The sequence below is a fragment of the Sturnira hondurensis genome, unplaced genomic scaffold (genome assembly GCF_014824575.4).
Source record: "Sturnira hondurensis isolate 20B ecotype Veracruz unplaced genomic scaffold, ASM1482457v3 Scaffold0021143, whole genome shotgun sequence".
NCBI lineage: Eukaryota > Metazoa > Chordata > Mammalia > Chiroptera > Phyllostomidae > Sturnira > Sturnira hondurensis.
The window spans coordinates 24,084,742-24,104,581 of record NW_028093774.1 but is presented as its reverse complement, the minus strand read 5'-3'; the positions used below and the strand labels follow the sequence as shown (position 1 = coordinate 24,104,581).

Sequence of the window (19,840 nt, the reverse complement as noted above, 5' to 3'; positions counted from 1 at the left end):
CGAGTATCTATCACTGGGGAAGGTGCTCAGCCACAACGGTTGTTTTTAGGAATACGGGATACTTAGCATCTTTTCTTCTTCGTTTTGGGCCTTAATTATTGGGAAGTAGAAAATATTACCCATCAAAGTCGTGTTATGATGGGTTTAGTGATAGATGCAAAGGATCCCCGAGAGTCCCCTGGGGGTTCCAACCCCAGGCTCAGGGATCCCCAGGCTCCTACCATCGGAATCCTAATGGGCCTGCTGCCCCAGACAACTCTGTCCTTGGGGCATCTACCCCAGGCCACACAGGACCCCTGATGACCCACTCATCCCCGCTCCTCACACAGGCCTCTGTGTAAATACATCCTCTAAATTTCTGCGAGTGGCCCGTTTCTCTCATTATTTCACCCTCTGCGATCCTGGCACCATGGAAGGACTCAGGCCCTTTTCATGGAGCTTGGCAGGTGGCTGCAAATGGAAACCCCAGCCTTTCCAGTTCTCCCATCCTCCCCACCCCCCAGTGTTGAGAAATTCTTCCCTACAGTCACTGCCCCCCCACCCTGTTAAAGGCAGGACTCTGCTTTCTGAAAGGTCACTCTTGAGACCCAGGTAGAGGGCCGAGATGACTCCAGAAGGTTTTAGATGACCCCCTTGATTATAAGTTGCTTCAAAACCCTTGAGGGGTGTGCAGCAGACCTGGTGGGGACCAGGACCCTGCGCAGCAGGACTGCTGCCTGGGGCAGGGGGGCAGGAAGGCTCTGCAGCATTCTCTTTGGGGAGGGTGGGAGGGGGTCAGTGGGAGATGATGAGGGAACCCCTGGGGAGCAGCAAGAGGCCAGCTGAGGTGAGAGAGCAGGTGAGGGAGTGTGGACTTAGCTGCCTGCTGTTGTTCATTTCCCAGGTGTCTCAGAAAGAATCCTGGACTTGGAGTCAGATTAGCTTCTCATTTTGGTTCATCCATTGAATTAACTTCAGCTTTTTAAAGTTTTACTCCCTTCATCTTTCACAGACCCAGATTCCTCCCATCTAGGCTCTTTGCTCTACCGCACACAGGTCAGCAGGTCTGGCATGGAAGGAGGTTTGTGTGTTTGGGGGGGATGGGGAGGCACACACAGAGGCAAAAGGGGTCCAGACAGGCTGAGGGTCCACAGAGTGAAGAGGGGCCTGTACATAATGGGGGGATGCAGCAAATATACCTTTAGGAAGTAGGACATGCATGAGACAATCTTCTTGGAGGGGATCCACATGATGGGGCTGNTTGGAGTCAGATTAGCTTCTCATTTTGGTTCATCCATTGAATTAACTTCAGCTTTTTAAAGTTTTACTCCCTTCATCTTTCACAGACCTAGATTCCTCCCATCCAGGCTCTTTGCTCTACCGCACACAGGTCAGCAGGTCTGGCATGGAAGGAGGTTTGTGTGTTTGGGGGGGATGGGGAGGCACACACAGAGGCAGAAGGGGTCCAGACAGGCTGAGGGTCCACAGAGTGAAGAGGGGCCTGTACAGAATGGGGGGATGCAGCAAATACACCTTTAGGAAGTAGGACATGCATGAGACAATCTTCTTGGAGGGGATCCACATGATGGGGCTGTGATTAGCAGTGAAGGAAGAAAGAAATGAGAAGATGAAATGTGTCTGCTTTAGAGAGGAAATAAGACACAGACAAGGCAAGAGTAGAGAGGCAGATGTGCAGGGGAGGGAGAAGAAAAGCCTGAGGCAATCAGAGGAATGGCCGAGAGAGCCCTGTGGAAGGGTCACTTTGATGAAGAAAGTCCCGAGGAGCCTGCTCCAGGGGAGGAGGATGTGGCGGGGGGGGGGGGGGGGGGGGGNTGAGGGGGGGCGGACAATGGAGAGAGGAATGAAAGGCCTGGAGCAGAGTGGGGCGGGTAGAGGAAAGGGGTCAGAAGGAATGAGACACCGCAAACTTGAAAAGCAGACTGGGGTCAGGCTGAGATGTCTTGCCGAGGCAGTTGGTGTTGGGGGTTTTCACGTTGTGACTAGAATGATGTGCAGGCCAGCACTCGGGCTCCTTTGGGTGCACACCAGACACTCAGGAAAACAGCAACTGCACCTGAAATCTGCCACCGTGACTGTGCCAGTCTCAGACTCCAGCCCAGGTCTCTGTGGAGCCCGGGCTCCTGGACCCTCCTGCTTGGGTGCCCCACAGGCCCGGAAACACACTCTGCCTAAAGCCAGGCACATCCTCTCCATCTGCCTCCCATCAGCACTGGATGTGCCAGCCAGCCACTCCCCCAAGCCCACCCCACAGCCCTCCTTGCCTCCTCCCTCCAATGTCCTTCCCTCCTTATGTTCCTCACTGTGTCCTATAAATTCCCCTCCTACTTCTCTTTCGCCTGGGCCCTCCTCTCCACAACATCGTCTCCACAACATCGTCTGCCTCCTGCAGAAATCAATAGTTGTAAATGGCCTTTGGTCTCCATTCCATCCACTACTGCTTGACCACCCTCCACAATGCAGACAGTTCAGACTGAGCAACTAAAAGGCAAATCAGATCACACTGCTGCCCTGTGATCTAAGTCCCTCAGGGGAGGACACTGACTTGTGTCCCCTCCAATTCAGAGGTTGAAGCCCTAAATTCCAATGTGACCATATTTGGAGATGGGCCCTTTAAGGAGGTTCAATGAGGTCATAAGGGTGGGGCCATAATCCAATAGAACTAAGGTCCTTATAAAAAGACGACGAGAGGCCAGAGATCTCTCTCTCCCTGCGCAAGGGAGACAGTGAGAAGATGGCCATCTGCAAGCCAGGAAGATGGGCCAAACCAAAAACCAACCCTGCTGGCCCCTTGATCATGAACTTCTAGCTTCCAGAACTGTGAAAATATAACTTTTTATTGTTTAAACCACCCAGTCTATATTATTCTGTTATGGCAGCCTAAGCATACTAACTCCATAGCTTACGGTAAACACAATTGCCTTCGTTTACCCCCAAATACTGTTCTTCTTGATCTGTTTCAGTTGGCTCATCTGCTTCATTGGCTCCTTCCCATCACTTGGCTTTTGGAAGGGACCCTAGACCATACAATGTGCTCGCTACCCTCCTCTTCTTACCTGAGTTGTTCAGACCAAGGGCAGACACCTGACAAAAAGCAACCCATCTGCAGGTACCCCAACCACATAACACAGTTTTCTGCAGAGAACTGCACTTTCTGGGAATGGACTTTTGCGGGTGGGGAAGTAGCCAGATTTTCTTCAGTGAAAATTTGCACTCAGACTAAAAAGTTAGTCTGTTAGTTTGGGGGAGGTGGAGCTACCAGGTCATGACATAGCATCAAGGCTGATGGCTGTGCTGGGCCATGTATGAGACAAGCAAAGCAAAGGGAGCAGCTGGGGAGGGAAGAGGAGGGGACTGGCCCACAGGGAGAAGGAAGCAAGGAAGAGATGAGGTGCTTTGGGGAAGGGACAGTGGTTTCAGTTCCTATGGGTTTTCAGGGCCCCCTGTCAGGCTGTGCCCCCTGCCCCCACCCAGGCCTTTGCAATATCGCCATTTCTCCAACTCGTTGAACAGGTTTCAGTTTCTCAGAAGCAGAAGAGCCTTGGTTAAAGGTGTTTTACCTCCCACTCTGGACTGTGAGCTTTTTGACAGCTGTAACTTTATCTTACTCTTTGGGCATCATCAGAATGAAGCTCAGTGCATAGAAATACACTTGTATTGATGAGTGAATGAGGAGCAAACAAATGAATGAATACAACTATTAATAAATTCGGGGCACTGTTTGTCTAGCCGGAATCCTGCCCCACCACGCCCTTCTCTCACAAAGGTTTCTTTCCCCTTTATCACAGCTCCACTGCAGATGTTCTTAGCCCCTGAAGTCCAGATTTTGACAAGTGGAACTTCCCTGAAGTATTTTTGGCTTTAAAACTATTGTGTCCAGCACACTGGCATCTGAGGAGATGACAGATACAAATAGGAGGTGACACCTTCACCTCAACCACATCTGCTCCAGAAGGAACCCAAGGTGGCTCCCTGGACCTTTTGAAGAAACACAGGGTGAAGCAAGCTGTATTTAGAGAGATATAAGTAGAGCTTTTATTTTTTTTAAACCAACCCAACATTTCCACTGGCAAGTGTCAACATAGCTTATGACATAAGCACGGTTTCTTTTTAGTTATTTCTTTTTCTTAAAAAATGTGTTTAAAATTAAACAGGTGTTTTTTTTATTTCCCTTTCCCCTTAAAAAATGTATTTATGTCAATGCAGAAAGCCGAAAGCTCTGTGAGCAGTTTTGTGGCGATCTCACGTCTGTATGTGTGTGTGTGTTGTGTGTTGTGTGTTGTGTGTGTGTGTTTTAAAGCCAGGTCCATTCAAAATTAGTTGGGAGAAAGTCTGAGGGCATAGCAATCTCTTTTTTTAGACACCCAGGCTCCATGGGATTCTGGCAACTAACATCCCGCCTACTGGGGTGAGAAATAGCCCACGGGCTGGAAAAAGAGCTTCAGGGGGTTTAAAAATAAGAAGGAATGTGGGAGAGATGAGGAATTCCCATCCCTATCATGTGAAATTGCTTTCAGACATAACCTAGGGATCCAGGAGAAGTGAAAGGAGCCCCTTGCTGTCTTATAGACCTCTAAGTTTTCACATTCCCTCAAGAAATACAGTCAGACCCCTCGGTGTGGTGCACCCGACAGCCGGGGTGGCAACGCCGACCTTTCTCAGAGGCACTGGCATGTTACATATCTTCCCCCTTAAAGATTCTCACTAGTGGGATATGCCTGCTCTCCTGCCTCAGATTACGGAGCCAAAGGTACTCAAGAAGGCAAAAACCACTTTTGTTTCTCCAACTGCCCTCTGTCATCACGCCATTCTTATTTTTGCCCCATATCTCCCGTTTGGTGGGTCTTTCCGCAGAAGAAGCATATAGGCACTGACACCATGAGACAGAATTTGAAAGGCTTGGCAGGAAAGAGAACAATGACTTTTTCTTTTAAACTTGATTTTGACACAAGCTGTGAAGCTCCTCCTGCTCCAGACACCACCCTTGTCTTTTAGTGCCCTGCGTGGGCGCACAAACCGACTTCCACCTAAATGACTATCAGTCCACCTAAGAATTCAGAGGCAAAAAGGAGATGGGGGACAGGACCGTGATGGAGCCAGAGGCACCTGCCACCCAGGGAGTGGGAGAGGGTGTGAGAATTCATGGCCCCTGTCCCTCAGCTCAGACCTTCCTTCACAGCACCTTGGGTGCTACCGTCAGAAAGAAAAGGCAAAACAAACGGACGAGGAGCAAAATCTGATGGAAAAACAAAAGCAACCACAATAGTGATGACAATCATCCTTGTCATCATTTTCATCATGAAAAGAGAACCCCAAACCAGCCACATGGCTATGCCTCACTTTCACAACCCACCAGCTGAGTGAGGGAATAGGGGGGCATCGTATGGGACAAAAAGGAGGAACCCTCCCTGCCCTCAAGGAAAGTAGAAAAGCACAGGAATAACCAGAAGGCGAAACAAAGGATCTGACCTTTGCTCTGGGTCAGGGACACAGGTGGGGAGATGGGTGGAGGTGGATTTGTTGCTGTTGTTGGTTTGTACTGAATTAAATACTCAGTACAGTGGATGTTTCCTCCATTCTGTTTGACGGATTAAGACTGCCCTTCCAGATCACCGCCAGGGCGCAGGTTGCGTGAAGTTCCTGGGGCTCCCATCCTGAAGCTGCCTCTCCAGGGCTGCTCATCCCGGGGAGGTCCCTGGTGGGGAAGTGTCCTTGCAGGAGAAGTCCTAGGCCTGGCCTGCTCAAGGCCTCATCTGTGGCTTAGAACCCCTTGATGTAGCAGTAGGCCTCCAGTGAGGCAAAGAGTATGTAGAGAAGCCACAGGCTCACAAAGAGCGAAGTCGTGGCAAGCTTGCAGCCACGAGGGCCACCTAGCTCCCCGCCCAGGTGGGGTCTTCGGCGATACAAAAGCACGCTGATGCAGACAAACGCAAAGATGGTGAAGAGGGTGACGGAGAAGGCCAGTGTGCCTGCAGGCACGTGGAACTCCTGTCCCTGCATGGCCCAGTAGATGGCGGCCACGGACCAGGCCAGACCAATGCCCAGGAAGACATTGACTGCGTTGCTACCTGTGACGTTGCCAATGGAGGCATCTGCATACACGTCCTGGATGGCGGCAGCTTTGCTGGCAAACGTATCTGGAGAAAGGCAGAGATAAATGGGAGCTGCAGGGAGGCTGAGATGAGGACGGCCTACCTTTACATCCAAAAGGCAGCTTGGGCCAGCGAACTGAACCCAGGAAGGAGAAGTGGCTCTGCTGTTAGCAAACTAAGTGGCCTGGGACAAGTCATGTCACTTCTCTGAGCTTCCCGTTCCTCACCTGTCAGAGTCTGAAAGATTCCTAAGGGCTTTGGTGGTCCTGATATTTCCCAAGTGAGTTTATTGTTCCCTTTGACGATTTTTTCAGTAAGGGAGGTTTACTATCCCATAGTAGGAGGTTTACTATCCAGGGGAAGGTGTTCCCCTGGAGCCTAGAAATCCTGGGAAGTGCCTTAGAGTAGATACCTGATGGTAACTGTCACCTAGGGCATTTTACTTAGATACACAATTCATTGCTCAAGGCCTGTGGCCTCAGCATTGTGCTAGGTGCTGCTGGATTTAGGTGGCCAGAGGAAATACTGGGAACCATGATGAGGACTTGCAGGGTGAGCTGTGTGGACTCACGAAAGAGGGGGCATTGCCTTTGCACTTAGTATGTGAACACATGGCCTTACAGGCTGTTTGACTTTGGATGTTGGCATGGATTGTAGGCACTAGAAGGACATCTTGTCACCCTTTTGTTTCACAGGTAAGGAGAATAGGATCAAAGAAGCTACCCAAGGTCAAATGGGAAGTTACCAAGAGATTTGATCCTGAACCCTTCACAGAAGGGCCCATTGCATACCATCATCCTATGTCCAAAGAGATTCAACCAAAGCCACCAACTTAGCAGAGTAGACCCTAGCATCACCTTCTTCAAGCCCCTATAGCTACTGGCTGTTCCCTGGACCAACTGCAAGAACTTGGAGGTGCCCCAAACTCTCCCTGTGGTCCTGGCTTGCCTCCTTGTGGCCAGTTTTCTCAGATCTCCTAGAGAAAACTTCTTGCCTTTTCTTGCCTATGACCTTGCTTTTTTTTCCCTCTGATCCTCTGTAATTTCTCCCCACATCTGTTCTTTTTCCCCATTTGCTCCTTCCTCTCTGGTAGTTCCAGTCCCTTGAGACCTGGAAAACAGAGATCAGAGGCTGTCCTCCACAGCCTGCCCTGGATTGCCCATCTAATTTTCTACAACTTGATGCATTTCCATAATAGTCAAACCTCTTGCATCACCAACATATAAATAATTCCATTGGTCTTTGCTGTGGTGTGGAGAGGATTCCATTACTCTCCAGAAGGATTTGTTTTCTTGGGCCAGGAAGGGTTTTCCTGGGCCGAGCCAGCAGAGTACTGTGTGATGAGATTCAGCCTAACTCTTGTGTAGGAAGATGCTCTGTCTTCCTGTGGCGACTGGAAGGCTGGCAGGAGTTCAGGGTTCAAGTAAGGAGCCTGAGCTAATGCAGACCCTGCCACCTGCTAACTGCTCTTCATTGCTCCAGACCAGCTTACGTATGTCCTGTCTTGGAAGCAATCCCTGACCCAGCCTATCCCCGGTCTCCTGTTTTACACTTGTACAGCATCTGTACTTTTTCTTCATGGAACTTATTAAGATGATTTTAATTATGGCAGTTGAGTGTAATCTCTGTCACTAGATTATAAAATTCCATGTGGAGAGGGGACACCTGTGTGTCTTACCTCCCACTTTCACCCCCGCCACTAGCACAAGACTCTCTCAGGCTCGGTAAACATTGGTCTAATGAATGAATAAATGCATGCTTGTTCCTGTTCACCTTCAGGTATTTGTAAGAAAAAAAGAATATGTAATTCATCATATGAGAGGACACGAGATCGCTGAGCTTCCTTCGCCTGTCCTCGTGGAAGACACGTTGTGCTCACAGGTGTCCTTCTAAGTAAAAAGGGCCAGCAATGCTGTGGGCATTCATCTATTATGACGTCTTCATACAGGCTAAGCTATAGCTTCTCGGGGCTTGCCAGAGGGAGACGGAAGGAGAGCGCCATCTACATTCTTTGAGTTAAATTTTTGGTGGCCTATTAATACAATATGAAAGTTAAAAAATTGAGCCACTTGTTTGGGCAGGAAACTTAACCTCTGTGGGCTTCCGTTTCCTTATCTGTCAAGTGGGCCTAACAACGGTCCCTATTGAATATGGTTTTGGTGAGCATTACAAGGATAAAATATGTAAATTGCTTAGGGCCTGACACATCCAACTGCTCAAGAAATGTTGGCTATCACTAGTAGTGGTGTCATTAATCACTTTGATTGACTTCTATGCACCTTAGGGGCAGAGGTTCTGTTAAGCTCAGATCTGAGATATTAAGGGAGATATTTAGGCAGAGGGTGGGGGTCACTTAAACCCAGTAATATTCTCAAGCATCCCTCACTCTCACCTGGTACAGAGGTGCCAAATGCCACGAAAACAACAGCTGTGACGGAGTCCTTGAGGCCAATGGTGCAGCCAAAGTGGGAGGCCAGGTCCCCGATTATGGCCGTGAGCATGCCGATGATGAGGATGGAGACGACGAAGCAGGCCCAGCCATTGCAGTACTCTGTGGGGGGCACGCAGGCAAACAGCACCTTCCAGAAGACGGTCAGGAAGTGCATGACGTAGTCAAAGCAAGACGGCAGCCTCTCCTCACCTGACTCATCCTCATCCTCATCCCCTGCTAGAGGTGAGATAAACAGGCCCAGGAAAGGGCAGCGAGGTCAGATCCCCATTCTTGAGAAGATAGAGTCTAAGCCACATCACAGGTGTCAGCAGCTGGGGGGAGCCTCCAGCTCCCTCCTGGACCACTGGCACAGGCCAGGGCATGGGCACCAGCAAGCACCTGAGAGATGGGAAATGAGCTGGAGTGCACCACTGGTCAAGTTGAATAGACAGTGGGTGGAGAGGATGGGGGAATAGACAAGAGAGGACAGAGATTAAAAGCTAGTGTGGGAGAACCAAAGGGCCAAGGCGGTGGAGGAGAGAGAGAGTGGTTGGAGCGGGCCACACTGGTTGCCTAGGTGAAGAAAAGTGAAATCAGTGGTGTGCCCACTCTCCACTAGACACCAGTGGGGCTCCTCTCTAATTTCCCTGACATGACTGGTGCAATAACCTTGTGGTTCTGGTCGTTATCCATTCCCAGAGGGACAACTGTCATTCCAGATCATGCAGGTTTACCAGAGAGCCAGTGCCAGCCTCCAAAAATCCCATGGGACAGAGCAGAGTTAGGCTCTGTTTGTCCTTGGCAGGAGACGCGGGCAGACTTGCCCACTCAGCAGACCAGGAGGAGAGGATGCGCGGAGGCACGCTGGTGCCTCATCAAGGGCAACCTCTGGAGTGTTTGGACACAGCTCGTGGGAGCCAAGTTTCAAAAGAGCAGGAGCCAGGACACTTGGGCTCCAGTTTCTACTTTGCCACGAAGAGAAGCTGTTACCTGGGTGAGTCACCTCTTGTTCCTGAACCTTAGTTTCCTCATTTGAAAAGGGAGGGGATTAGGTTTTTTTGGCCTATATTCCATTTATTGTCTCTTCAGGGGCAAAGGAAGGTCCTTAGAGGGGGAACTGGAAGCATCCGAAGCTGGTGATGTGAGAAGTGGGGTAGCAGCAACAGCCCTCTGTCCTGGCTGTGCTTTGCAAGGGGCTCTGGGGCTTCGGGGATGTGACCCCGTGGGTTGCTATGACAACAAGGCCTCATGAAAAGAGACAAGGCAGTACAAGTTGGCCTCAGTGGTGCTGAGAGGCAATCTTGGTGGTGGTGATAAGACTTATCATCTGTGGGCCTTGGGGACACGGGCTGTGTTGTGGGTCCCCAGTGAGGGAGTCCGTCAGTAAATGCCGAGGGAGAGGTTTGGCATCATTCAGGGCGGAGATATGTCAGCAAGCCAATGCAAAGATTGTATAAACTCCAGACTCCACATCTCCAAATCAAAATAGTTCCCTATTTTACAAAACTAAAGGCCAAGTTAATGAGAAGAGGGAATGATGGAAACTAGAATTTACTGGATTTGTGTTTGGTACCAGACTCTGTACCTTTCGACTAGCTGTTCCGAGAAAGGTAGCAATAGTTCCCATTTTGGATAAGGAAATGGAGGACCAGATAGAATAACTTGTCTCAGTTCAAGCAGCAGAACCAGGACTGGAACCTAGAGCTAGCCATGCTCTTTTAGTTACCCCAGGAGGCCTTTCCAAAGTGACCCAGTGAAACAGACAAACATCCAGGGCCAGGGCTGGGAGGACTGGACACTGAGGCCTTCCCAGAAATTGGCAGACAGGCTACTGATGTGGCTGTTTTATTCCTTCTCTGGTGTAGCCTGCTTCTCTCAGTAGGGCCCATGCCCATCCCACAATCCTCTTACCTGCACTGACAGTGATAGCCTCCATGAATTGGTCCCTCCAGGAATGGGTCCCCACAACCAAGGCCAGATTGGTCTTCTTGATCAGTTTGTCCACTGTGCTCTGTCAGGCAGAGAGAAACTTGGAACCATGAGGTTAGAATGCTCAGAAACATTGAGGAGTCTGGTGTCTCAAGGGAATGAAAGACTTCCTGCATCCCAGGGTGCTCCACATGCAATCTGCAAGCTACTCATGGAACAGTCTTTGGGGATTTCTTCTAGGACAACCTTTCTATTCCCCTTTACTTTGTTGTAACTGCTGACACTGGATATTCAGAGTAATATAACAGAGAATAACAGTAATGATATCAATGAACCTTGCCCTGGAGTAGCAAATTTTAGTATCTTTGTTTTAATAATACAGTTAAATCATAGCAGTGAAACATCATAGCCCATTTATTCCATATGCTATATTATGTTTCCTCACAACATTCCCCAGATAGAAAATAGCACTGTAACTTCACACAATCAGTGGTAACATGGGAACAGAACTCAGGGCCATCTACCTCCCACCCCATGACTCTATTATTCAATTAGATCTCACTTATGGCCTGACCTTGAACTCATAGGACTCTTCAATGATGACCTCTAGTTTGGGGTGTTCACCCAATACTGGCTTTCCCATTTCTGCTATCCTCTTGGCTTCCTCTTCCTCCACAGTCAGCTTCCTGTCTGTCACCTCTGCAACAAAACAAAATCAGACTAGCTTTAGCATGTTTCCCATTCCCTAAAAGTGTAAAGCTCAAGCGTATTAGGCCTGGGCAGTGGGCATAAAGCAAACGGCTCTGGGGAATGGGGACTTGGTACACTTTTTGGTGCCTGTTTCTATAAAGCACTTAATACTTTATGCCCATCAGACCATAACAAGTTTCCCTGCAGACCTGGAATAGGCACCCCTCTTTCTGTTTTACACTTCAGTGGGCAACCTGACCCAATGACCTTAAGTCTCCAAGTTATTTGGTAAGATATTGGAGAGATGGGGCCATATCTCCTGACCTTGAACTATCTTAAACTGTTGTGCCTGGCTGTTCAGCTACTTCATCTGAGAGTTCTTGGAGGTCAGAGGCACAGTCAAACCCAGGGTAATGTCCACTGGTTTGCACTAACATCTGCTTCCAACACTCTCAGCACTCCCTCTAAAAGAAGAAAGGGGGGATGTTTCTAGCAATATCTACATTTCATACAAATGAATATTATCCCTTCAAAGTTTCATCATTTTCCAATGAGAGATCTCTAGGATTTCTTTAGGAAGCTGGCACATTTCTTGCAGAGCACAAATATTTGTTCTGAGGCATTCCTGTGTCCCTCAGCATCTTTGAGTCATTTACCAGTGGTCCCTTCTCATGTTGAATGGTTAGAATTTTTTTCCACTTCAGCTGGAGAGTCCATTTTAAGACCACTTCACCATGAAGACATGTTTTCTGGATTAGAGTGAAATAGAGATTGAATCTTTTTATTCCCCTTTGATTAGATAATTGCTCTTGGCAGCTTGTTTCTTTCAGAGCTTGTTTAAACATTTTTCCATCCAAGTCCACATTCTTGCATGCGATTAATTCTTTCATTCAGCTCCTTTAACTGCTTTCATTCCACACAGTAAATATCCAAGGGAGATCCTCTGGTCTTTGGATAATCTCAAGGAATGGGTCAGAGACCACAAAGATCTTCTTTTGTATCTTGAGAATTAGTGAAACACGGGGAGGGATGAGATTCGAGCTCTTTAAGTTGCAAAGAAAAGATAAGCCAAGGATGTAAGTTACCAAGCAGAAGAGCCTATTTTATATGAGGATTTTTCTTAGTGGGTCTGAATAAAGATGGTAAGGGCATGCAGAGAGGATTCCCGAACTGGCTGTTTCACTCAGTGCTTCTGGCACCACACACAGAAGGCAACTCCAAAGTGTTTGGGAGCTGTCCGTGGTGCTGCTGTCCTGCTGTTAGTGTTGGTGATGGCTTTCAGAAACAAGTATTTCTCAAAGTTCTACTTTGAAGTCAACAGACACCCTCTAGAAGCCTGACTTCTTTTAATTCGTTAATTTTGAGTCTCTTATTAGTTATTTCTTAAGGTAAATCTGGGCACATGCAGAGTTCTGGCTATGAAGTCAGTGATCCTAGAAGCCAGACTACAAGCCACTCTGAGAAAAAGTCTTTGTTTGGAAAAGACATACATTCCTCAAAAGCATGGGTACTCTTTTCCTCTACCTGTGGGTTTTGGCACCATGCAGCAATGACTGTTCTAGCAGCAACAGTACTATTCCACTCCCCCTCCCCAATTACCCCATGCCGTACTTTACATGTGCCACAAGTACTTTATACCAACATAATGAGCTCTCCAGTGACACACAAATGCACCTGTGTAACCCCTTGTCTAGCAATCAATCTAGCACAATATCTATCTGGCAGGATATTGATCAACCTACTGACCTGTCCACCTCTGTGGTGACAGTTTTTCCATCTAGCTTTCCTGAAGAAATGCCTTTGACAAATATCCAGTCCTCTGTCTTTGGATCTCCCACAGCCCCAGAGAGGTAATATATATCTGATTCCATTTGAGACAACTCCAATTTAGTGTTTTGGGTTGGTAGCAATTTCTCCCTTTTTTATTTTTGTAATAATAAAAATTGTTAATTTTTCACATTAATTTTACTTTGTTCACACTAATTTCTTGAGAGTACTAAATCTCAAACCTAAAAAAGATTTTGATTCTGACCACTTATTTATATGAATCTTCAAAATTTCATGTAAAGAGAATATATGGCAGGTAATATTGATATTCAGACTGACTAAATACACCCCTAAACCTAGAAAAAGGAGGAGGGGAGAAAGAGAGACAGAAAAGGAGAGGGAGACAGATAATAAGATGAAAAGCTGAATGGATATTGGAAGAACAAAGAGCTTGCCAGGACAGAGAGGACTAAATTGCCATGAATGCTCTACAGATATCTGCAAAAAGAAGTGGGGCAATGCAGCCAGTGCTCTCACTCCCAGGCCCTTGAACTTGGTGCTGTAGCTCAGAATGAACATATTCATTCTCCATCTTTCACCACCAGGCACTGTTAATTGCATTTGCCTGTCCTTCCAGGAAAATTCAAACAAAAATTTAAATTTTTCAGTAAATTTAAAGTCTAACCAAGGGCTCCTAAATTAAAGTTTCAAATTAAAGTAGGTTGAGTTGAAAAGATCTAGGAAATAACACCTTCTTTTCCTTTTGAAGCTTCTATTGGTATTTGTGAAAATATGCTTAACCGTATAAGAAGCTTAAGTTAAATCACAGTCTTTGTTTTATATGGTTGGTGAGAGGTGGAGGCAAAAGTTTGAACAAAGAAGCCCAAATATCTTTTCAGGGAAGAGGATGAGTGAAGACATGGTAGACAGTAATACCCGGGGAGGCTAGTCGAAAATACGAGGCTGGAGATAGTTCTTATCCTACTAGTACAAAGAGAAACTAAGGAAGCTGGAGTAACTTATTTTCAGAAAGGGAAAATGTAGAAATTTACCCACATATTTTTGTGTGTTTAAGGCAACAAGGACAAATGTGTACTATGTACACTTCCCTTTTCTCAAACCCAGGGTGTAGCCTATAGCTGGCTTTGAACACCAATACATTATATAAGGTGCTTTGCCTCTTAAATGATCTTAAGTTTTTGTATGTTCAGAGAACTTATGAAATGTAAAATGTTCTTTCAATATATACTGAGACATCCTATATAGCTCACTATGCCTGCACCATGAGCTATAGTATTTCTGGGTGTGATGGGTGTGCTTTTGTATCTGCTCACAAAAGTAGATGTTTGTCACTGGATTCCATGATTCAAGCACGCTCTCAAAGTGGGTGTATGTCCGGCAAAAGGTTCTAGGTTCTGCATGAGAATATCTTAAAGTAAAATCTCTAAAATTTCTATTTCCAGACAGATAATTACCCCTCTCCCCATTATATCCTAACTCTCCTTGTTGTTCATGGCACATGTGACTTCAAGTATCAATGACAAATAAATCAAAGTTCTAGCAATTCAAAATTTAGCTGTGCTAAGATGAAAGATCTCCAAAGGATCTGCAAAATTTCAGATTCTTTAAAAATTGCTTTTCATGTTCTCACAGCAGCTCCTGAATTATTTTTCCCTAGATCATTCAAGATCAAAGTATTTTCTTTCAAATCCCATCATAATCCTGTTAGGAGATTCAGCCCTGGCTCTCATTCTCTCTTGCCTCACAGCATGAGATGACAGATTAAGTAAGGCCCACTGGCTCTTTGGTAAATTTCAATTCCCTTCCTGGTCTCAGAGAAGACCAACCTTGGCTTTCTCCACAAACACTGACAGAAATGGTGTTCAAGAAATTGTCTACTTCCTTACGATTACTTCAAGTGAGGAAATCGATCTCCTAGTCTTTAGAACTTGTTGGGTTACCTTGAGCTTACAGCTCCTATTAAATAAATCAAAGGACATTGGTTTTAAACTTAAGTAACAGCACTGGCAAGAAGTACAAAAGAGGGGGCAAGGCACCTCTTACCTGGAGACAACAGGAGCGCTGTTTGCAAATGGATACCAGACAAGGGGAAGAAAGAAAAGGAAAGAGCATTAAGGTCCCATCTTGAAAGTATCCCCAGACTTTGTGGTCGCAGCAGCATAAGAAGCAGTGAGCTTACTTGGTGAGAGAGCTCTGCAGCCGCATGCGAGAGGCAGCAGCAGGAGCATGCGCAGCAGCAGCAGCAGCAGCAGCAGCAGCAGCAGCAGCAGCAGCAGCAACAGCAGAGGTGTGAGCCGCTGGAGAGACTGCTGAGCACCAGGGCCCTGCAGTTATGAGAGTTTCCCCCACACCTTCCTTGCAGCTTTGTGGCCCAGAGAGAGAGGAACAAGGATGGGGGAACCAGTGGATGAACCAGAGACAGGGCTGGTCATTTGTGATCTTCTAAGGAAGAAGATCTAAGGCTATTATATCCATTTTGGAAAAGAGTGAGAATCCAGTTACCTTGAAAACTGTATACAGATTGCAACCCTACTAGAGTAGCTGGCTTATCTGTGGAGAATATGACTGTGGGGCTTGAATAGGAGCTCAGGGCACTGAATAATGGTGTATAAGAATTTTGGTATCCATGTCCCGTTCTGGGTCTTCTATCCCTAACCTCATAATTAGATCACGCTCAGCCTCCCAGGGCTCATAACATTTTCATGGCCACTGATGGCTCCCTAGCTGCCATGTTGGCCAAAACTTTGAGTTCCTCTGAAGAAGTACCAGCAGAATGCATTCCTTGAAATTTTTGTGTGTGTATAGATATAGCCTGCAGTTCAAGGCAGTGCACTCCTACTATTTTGTACCACCTGTGCCTAGCAAAGTCACTGCAACTAGTTGTTATTTGCTGACTGTTTTGGTTATCGTATTTTTAATAAATTCATGGTGCTCCATCTCTAGATGGTGGCCTTTTTGTTCTAGGAAGGACAGGCTAAATTAGAGCCCAGATATTCTGGACCAGAGAGACTGCCGTATTCATAAGAGGTTATTCATAGATGGGAGATGACAAATACAAGGTCTCTACATGAACTGAGAAGCTGAGTTAAAGGTGTATCCCACATAGGTTGTCCCTAGCCCCTCCATTTGTGCTTATGCTGAACTCTTTTAGATTTCAAGGTTGAAAAATAAAAAAAAAATCATTGAGACATACATTTTCATCTTGATGGTGTCTAAACACAGCCCTTCAATCCCTGGCTCTTGTTCGATGAAAGTCTGGGAATATCCTGCCACATACTCCTGTGTAGCTGGCGACTGACTGAGATTGCTGAGGGAGGAGTGGGGGGAGGGTGTCTGTGAATTGCTTCTTCTAAAAATCTTTAAGAGTATACTCAGACCTGTGATTCACCATCCTATATTCATAGTCCCTGAGGACACCTGTGGATCCAGAATGTTCATGGTATAAAAGCAAGGAGAACAGCAATTTTGACTTTTTCTGGTTTCTCCCACATGGAATCCCAGGGGGTAATGGATGCATGGATCTCTGTACTATCATAAGATATATAGAGAGATAACAAGAGAGGTTGTTCATTCTGCTCCTTCTATTGATCTTCATGGAGGACCCCCTCTTGGACCTACTTCCAATGGAGACCAGAGACCCAAACACAACTGTGCACCAAGGTAGGCTAGACAAGGGGCAGCTCTTCCTAAAAGTCCTTGTTACCCTGTTTTTCATTTAGACATAACTCCCAACACCAAAACCATCCCTAGCACAGCAAGACGGCTTGCAGTCAGCTAAAATTTCACTATTCTCTGGTCATTGTGATCTGGGACTTTACACCTAGCAGTTAAAGATGGGTCAGTATATTCCATGTAGCCCAACTTTGAGTGACATGATATGTCCCAGGTATTTTCTAGCTGCTACTGCTGAGAGAAGCTGAAGCTGAACTTTCACCTGCATTTATCCTCAGAGTTAGGTGAGAGCCAACTATCCATGCTCAGACACCTCAGGGACAAGCAGGAAACAACATAGTTCTGTGAGTAACTGGAGGCATCCAGGCAGCTTGTCAGAGTGAACCCATGAATGCAGCAAGAGGAGGCACAAACAGGCCCCATGCTTGGGGGAGAGGGCTCTCCCTTTCCCCTGAGACTTTCAATGTCCAGGACAAGGCCTAACAGCCTTGACTATTCTACTCAGTATTGCTCTCAGGAGTCCACTTCTACTCTACTCCAGGGCAACTGTGTTTCCTATTCATCCTCCTTCTCCCCCTCCCCCAGCCTGTCCAATGCTTTTAACCTCACCTCTAAAATCTGTTTTGTTTGCCAAGAATAGAGTCTCCTATTTCGAAACCAGGCCTTTATTATTAATTTTTTTTTATTTTTGAGAATACAATTGTTATTTTCACCATGCAGAGACTGTGCTATTGTGAATACCTAAGACTCTGCCATGTGGCAGTCATAACAAAAAGCAATTTCCACTGTACTGTTTCTCACTCCAAGAACAGCAGGGAATTCTAGAAATCAGGATGGGTTTTCAGTGATTCTGAGTCTAGACAATCAAGCTTTATGGTCTTTCACCTTATGGTTTGATACCAAAATATGGGGAAAACTGAAGAAACCAAAAATTAACCCAAAGGACAATATAGGACAGAATACCAGGAAATGAGCACATTTCCTATTGGCCCCTTTCATCTTGGCATTTTGGTCAGTGGAAAGAACTGGGGCACATCACGCAGATGACATGATGAAATCCCGCCTTCTTCCCCATGTTCTCCCCCAGAACTAGGCCCTAACAGAACTCTGCTGACATCTTCTTGGACACAGAATCCAGTGCAGCAAAAAGGGGTCTGTAAGAGGGGAGTATCCACAGGCGTTTGCATTTGACCCAGGCTTATCTTAGGTTATTCTCTGTCCCGCTGCCAGTGGGGTTGGTTGGGGAGGCAGAAAAGAAGAGCCTTTTTACTGGTGGGATAAAGTCACAAACAGACTTCCAACCTATTCTTCTTGTCCGGGGTCACTGCCTTCTTTCCAGCTACTCTGTAGAATCCCTCTGCTCTTTTCATTTATATCTGAGTTCTTGGGACTTGAAAGTTGATGAAGCTAGTGTACAATGATCTTACGTGTCTCTGCATCCAACCCTTGAGGAGGATGTGGAGAGAATGTACAAGGGAGGTGGGAATGAGATAGGGCAGGTGTTGAGATAATTCCTGAGAGTATTCTCAGTGACGGACATTGGAGGATTGGCAGGAATACAATCTAGGAAGCAATGAAACCAGATTGTTTTTTTTCCTTTCTTCCAGCACTCTTTGGCAGTCAGGCTCATGGCAGCATCTTATCAAGTGGCCAAGGAGAGAATGAGTAATAGAAGATGGAGAGGGCTTCTGCTTCTAGAACACCAGGAATGTCCAAACCAGTGTGGGCATAGAAATGGTTAGGTCTGCAGAGCGAGTCCACAGAAAATACTGAGGGCTGATCAATCATATTGGTCTGAGAAGACCTGTCAATGGGCCTTTGGGAGTATAGCTGCCAAATCACTTAGATCTGTCCTTGGGTAAAAGGCTTTAGGATGCTCTTTGTCATGTGGATATGAAGTAATTGCAGAACAATCACCCCTTTTGACAAACAGGTGTGTCTGTTTGATCTTCCACAGGCTCCCAGCAGCATATGTCCCCTGAAGGGGAGTGTGAATGTCCTCCTCTTGGTATTTCCCACACCCTTACCCATTCCCACTTTCTCCAACACTTTCAAAGTAGTAGCTTCCAATCATTTTCTTCAAGGCATGAAATCTTTCCTTACATCTCCCTTGGTTGCAGCATAATCAGTCCCTTAGGAATGGAGCCCTGGCAGGTATTCCAAGATGCATGTCCAGAGGAAAGGAGATGAAGGCACGTCTTTGGTGTGGGATAAGAGTTATCTTGGGATCTTAGTAATACACTCATTTGCAGTTGTGGAGCAAAGGCAGCCTTCTGTGAACCTTTCAACACCTATTTCTGAAGATCACCACCAACTATACCATTTAGAATCCCTTCTCCAACTGGAAAAGTCAATACTCTGGGCCTGCCCAATATCAGTCCTTCTCCAGGGCCTACTGGCTAGGGTGACTTCCAAACTCAGAACTACTTCCTTTCTTTTGCAGACTCTCAATTTTCTGATTTAAAGGTCTCATTATCCTAAAGTAGCCCAAATACAGTACCCTACCTTGGACTAGGAGCAGAAGTAGAAGGCGATGGGGTGGGAGGCCAAGGGAAGGAAGAATAGCTCAGGATTGCAGGTTACATGACAATTTCAGAAGCCAGGTCTCTCTCAAAGAGCTCTCAGAAGCTATGGCCTCTGACAAATGGCACACATTTTCAGGTCACAGTCTACCCAACTGTGAAGTAGCCAGATAAAACACTTACCTCCATGAAGGGCAGAGGGGCCTATGGGGCACTCTGCAAGTGAATAACCTGCCAAGCACTTGACGGAGGGTGGGGAATGCAGCAGAAAACGTTCAAAGCATCATTGCAATGTGGGCCCCAGCTCCCATCAGACCCTCCCCCATTCAATTCAGGTTAGAAGGTGAGGGGTGGGAGGGGAAAGAAGGCAGGATAAGGGTACCAGCATGCAGCACATCACATTCCTTTCTTTTTCTTCTCCTCCCCACCCACCAAGGAGTTTCCACATTTACAGGTTATGGTGGGGGGTGCTGTGGGGGAGAGTGCAGGGGACAGTCGTAACCAGATTACTGGAGAATAAGGCAGAAGTAACTCATGAGGGTAACGAGGAGTTGAGGCTGCAGCGCTGCCCAGACAGTGGGAAAGGAGGACTTGGAAATAAGCTAAGACTGAGAAGGCAGAGATGATACCGAAACAGGGTGAGAGCGCGAATACAGGAGGGAAAAGAATAAAAAAAAATTGGTTGGTCAAAAGGAGGAAGGAGGAAAAGGGACAAAAAA

At 46.7% G+C, this 19,840-nt stretch overlaps 1 protein-coding gene across 5 annotated transcripts in view; it reads right to left on the bottom strand.

Moving 5' to 3' along the window:
- Positions 1-4,169: 4,169 nt before the first annotated feature.
- The window catches only part of SLC8A3 (solute carrier family 8 member A3), a 128,038-nt gene continuing 112,367 nt past the window's right edge, over positions 4,170-19,840 (bottom strand). For 2 of the 5 annotated variants that reach the window (XM_037031548.1, XM_037031549.1), the window contains exons 4-8: positions 14,971-14,988; positions 11,024-11,148; positions 10,432-10,531; positions 8,482-8,754; positions 4,170-6,134 (exon numbers count right to left, since the gene is read on the bottom strand). In XM_037031548.1, the coding sequence (XP_036887443.1) occupies positions 5,758-6,134; positions 8,482-8,754; positions 10,432-10,531; positions 11,024-11,148; positions 14,971-14,988 (893 nt within the window). In that variant the 3' untranslated portion in view covers positions 4,170-5,757. Of the gene's footprint in view, positions 6,135-8,481; positions 8,758-10,431; positions 10,532-11,023; positions 11,149-14,970; positions 14,989-19,840 lie in introns of all 5 variants that reach the window. The other 3 variants (XM_037031546.1, XM_037031547.1, XM_037031550.1) reach the window with 2 other exon arrangements.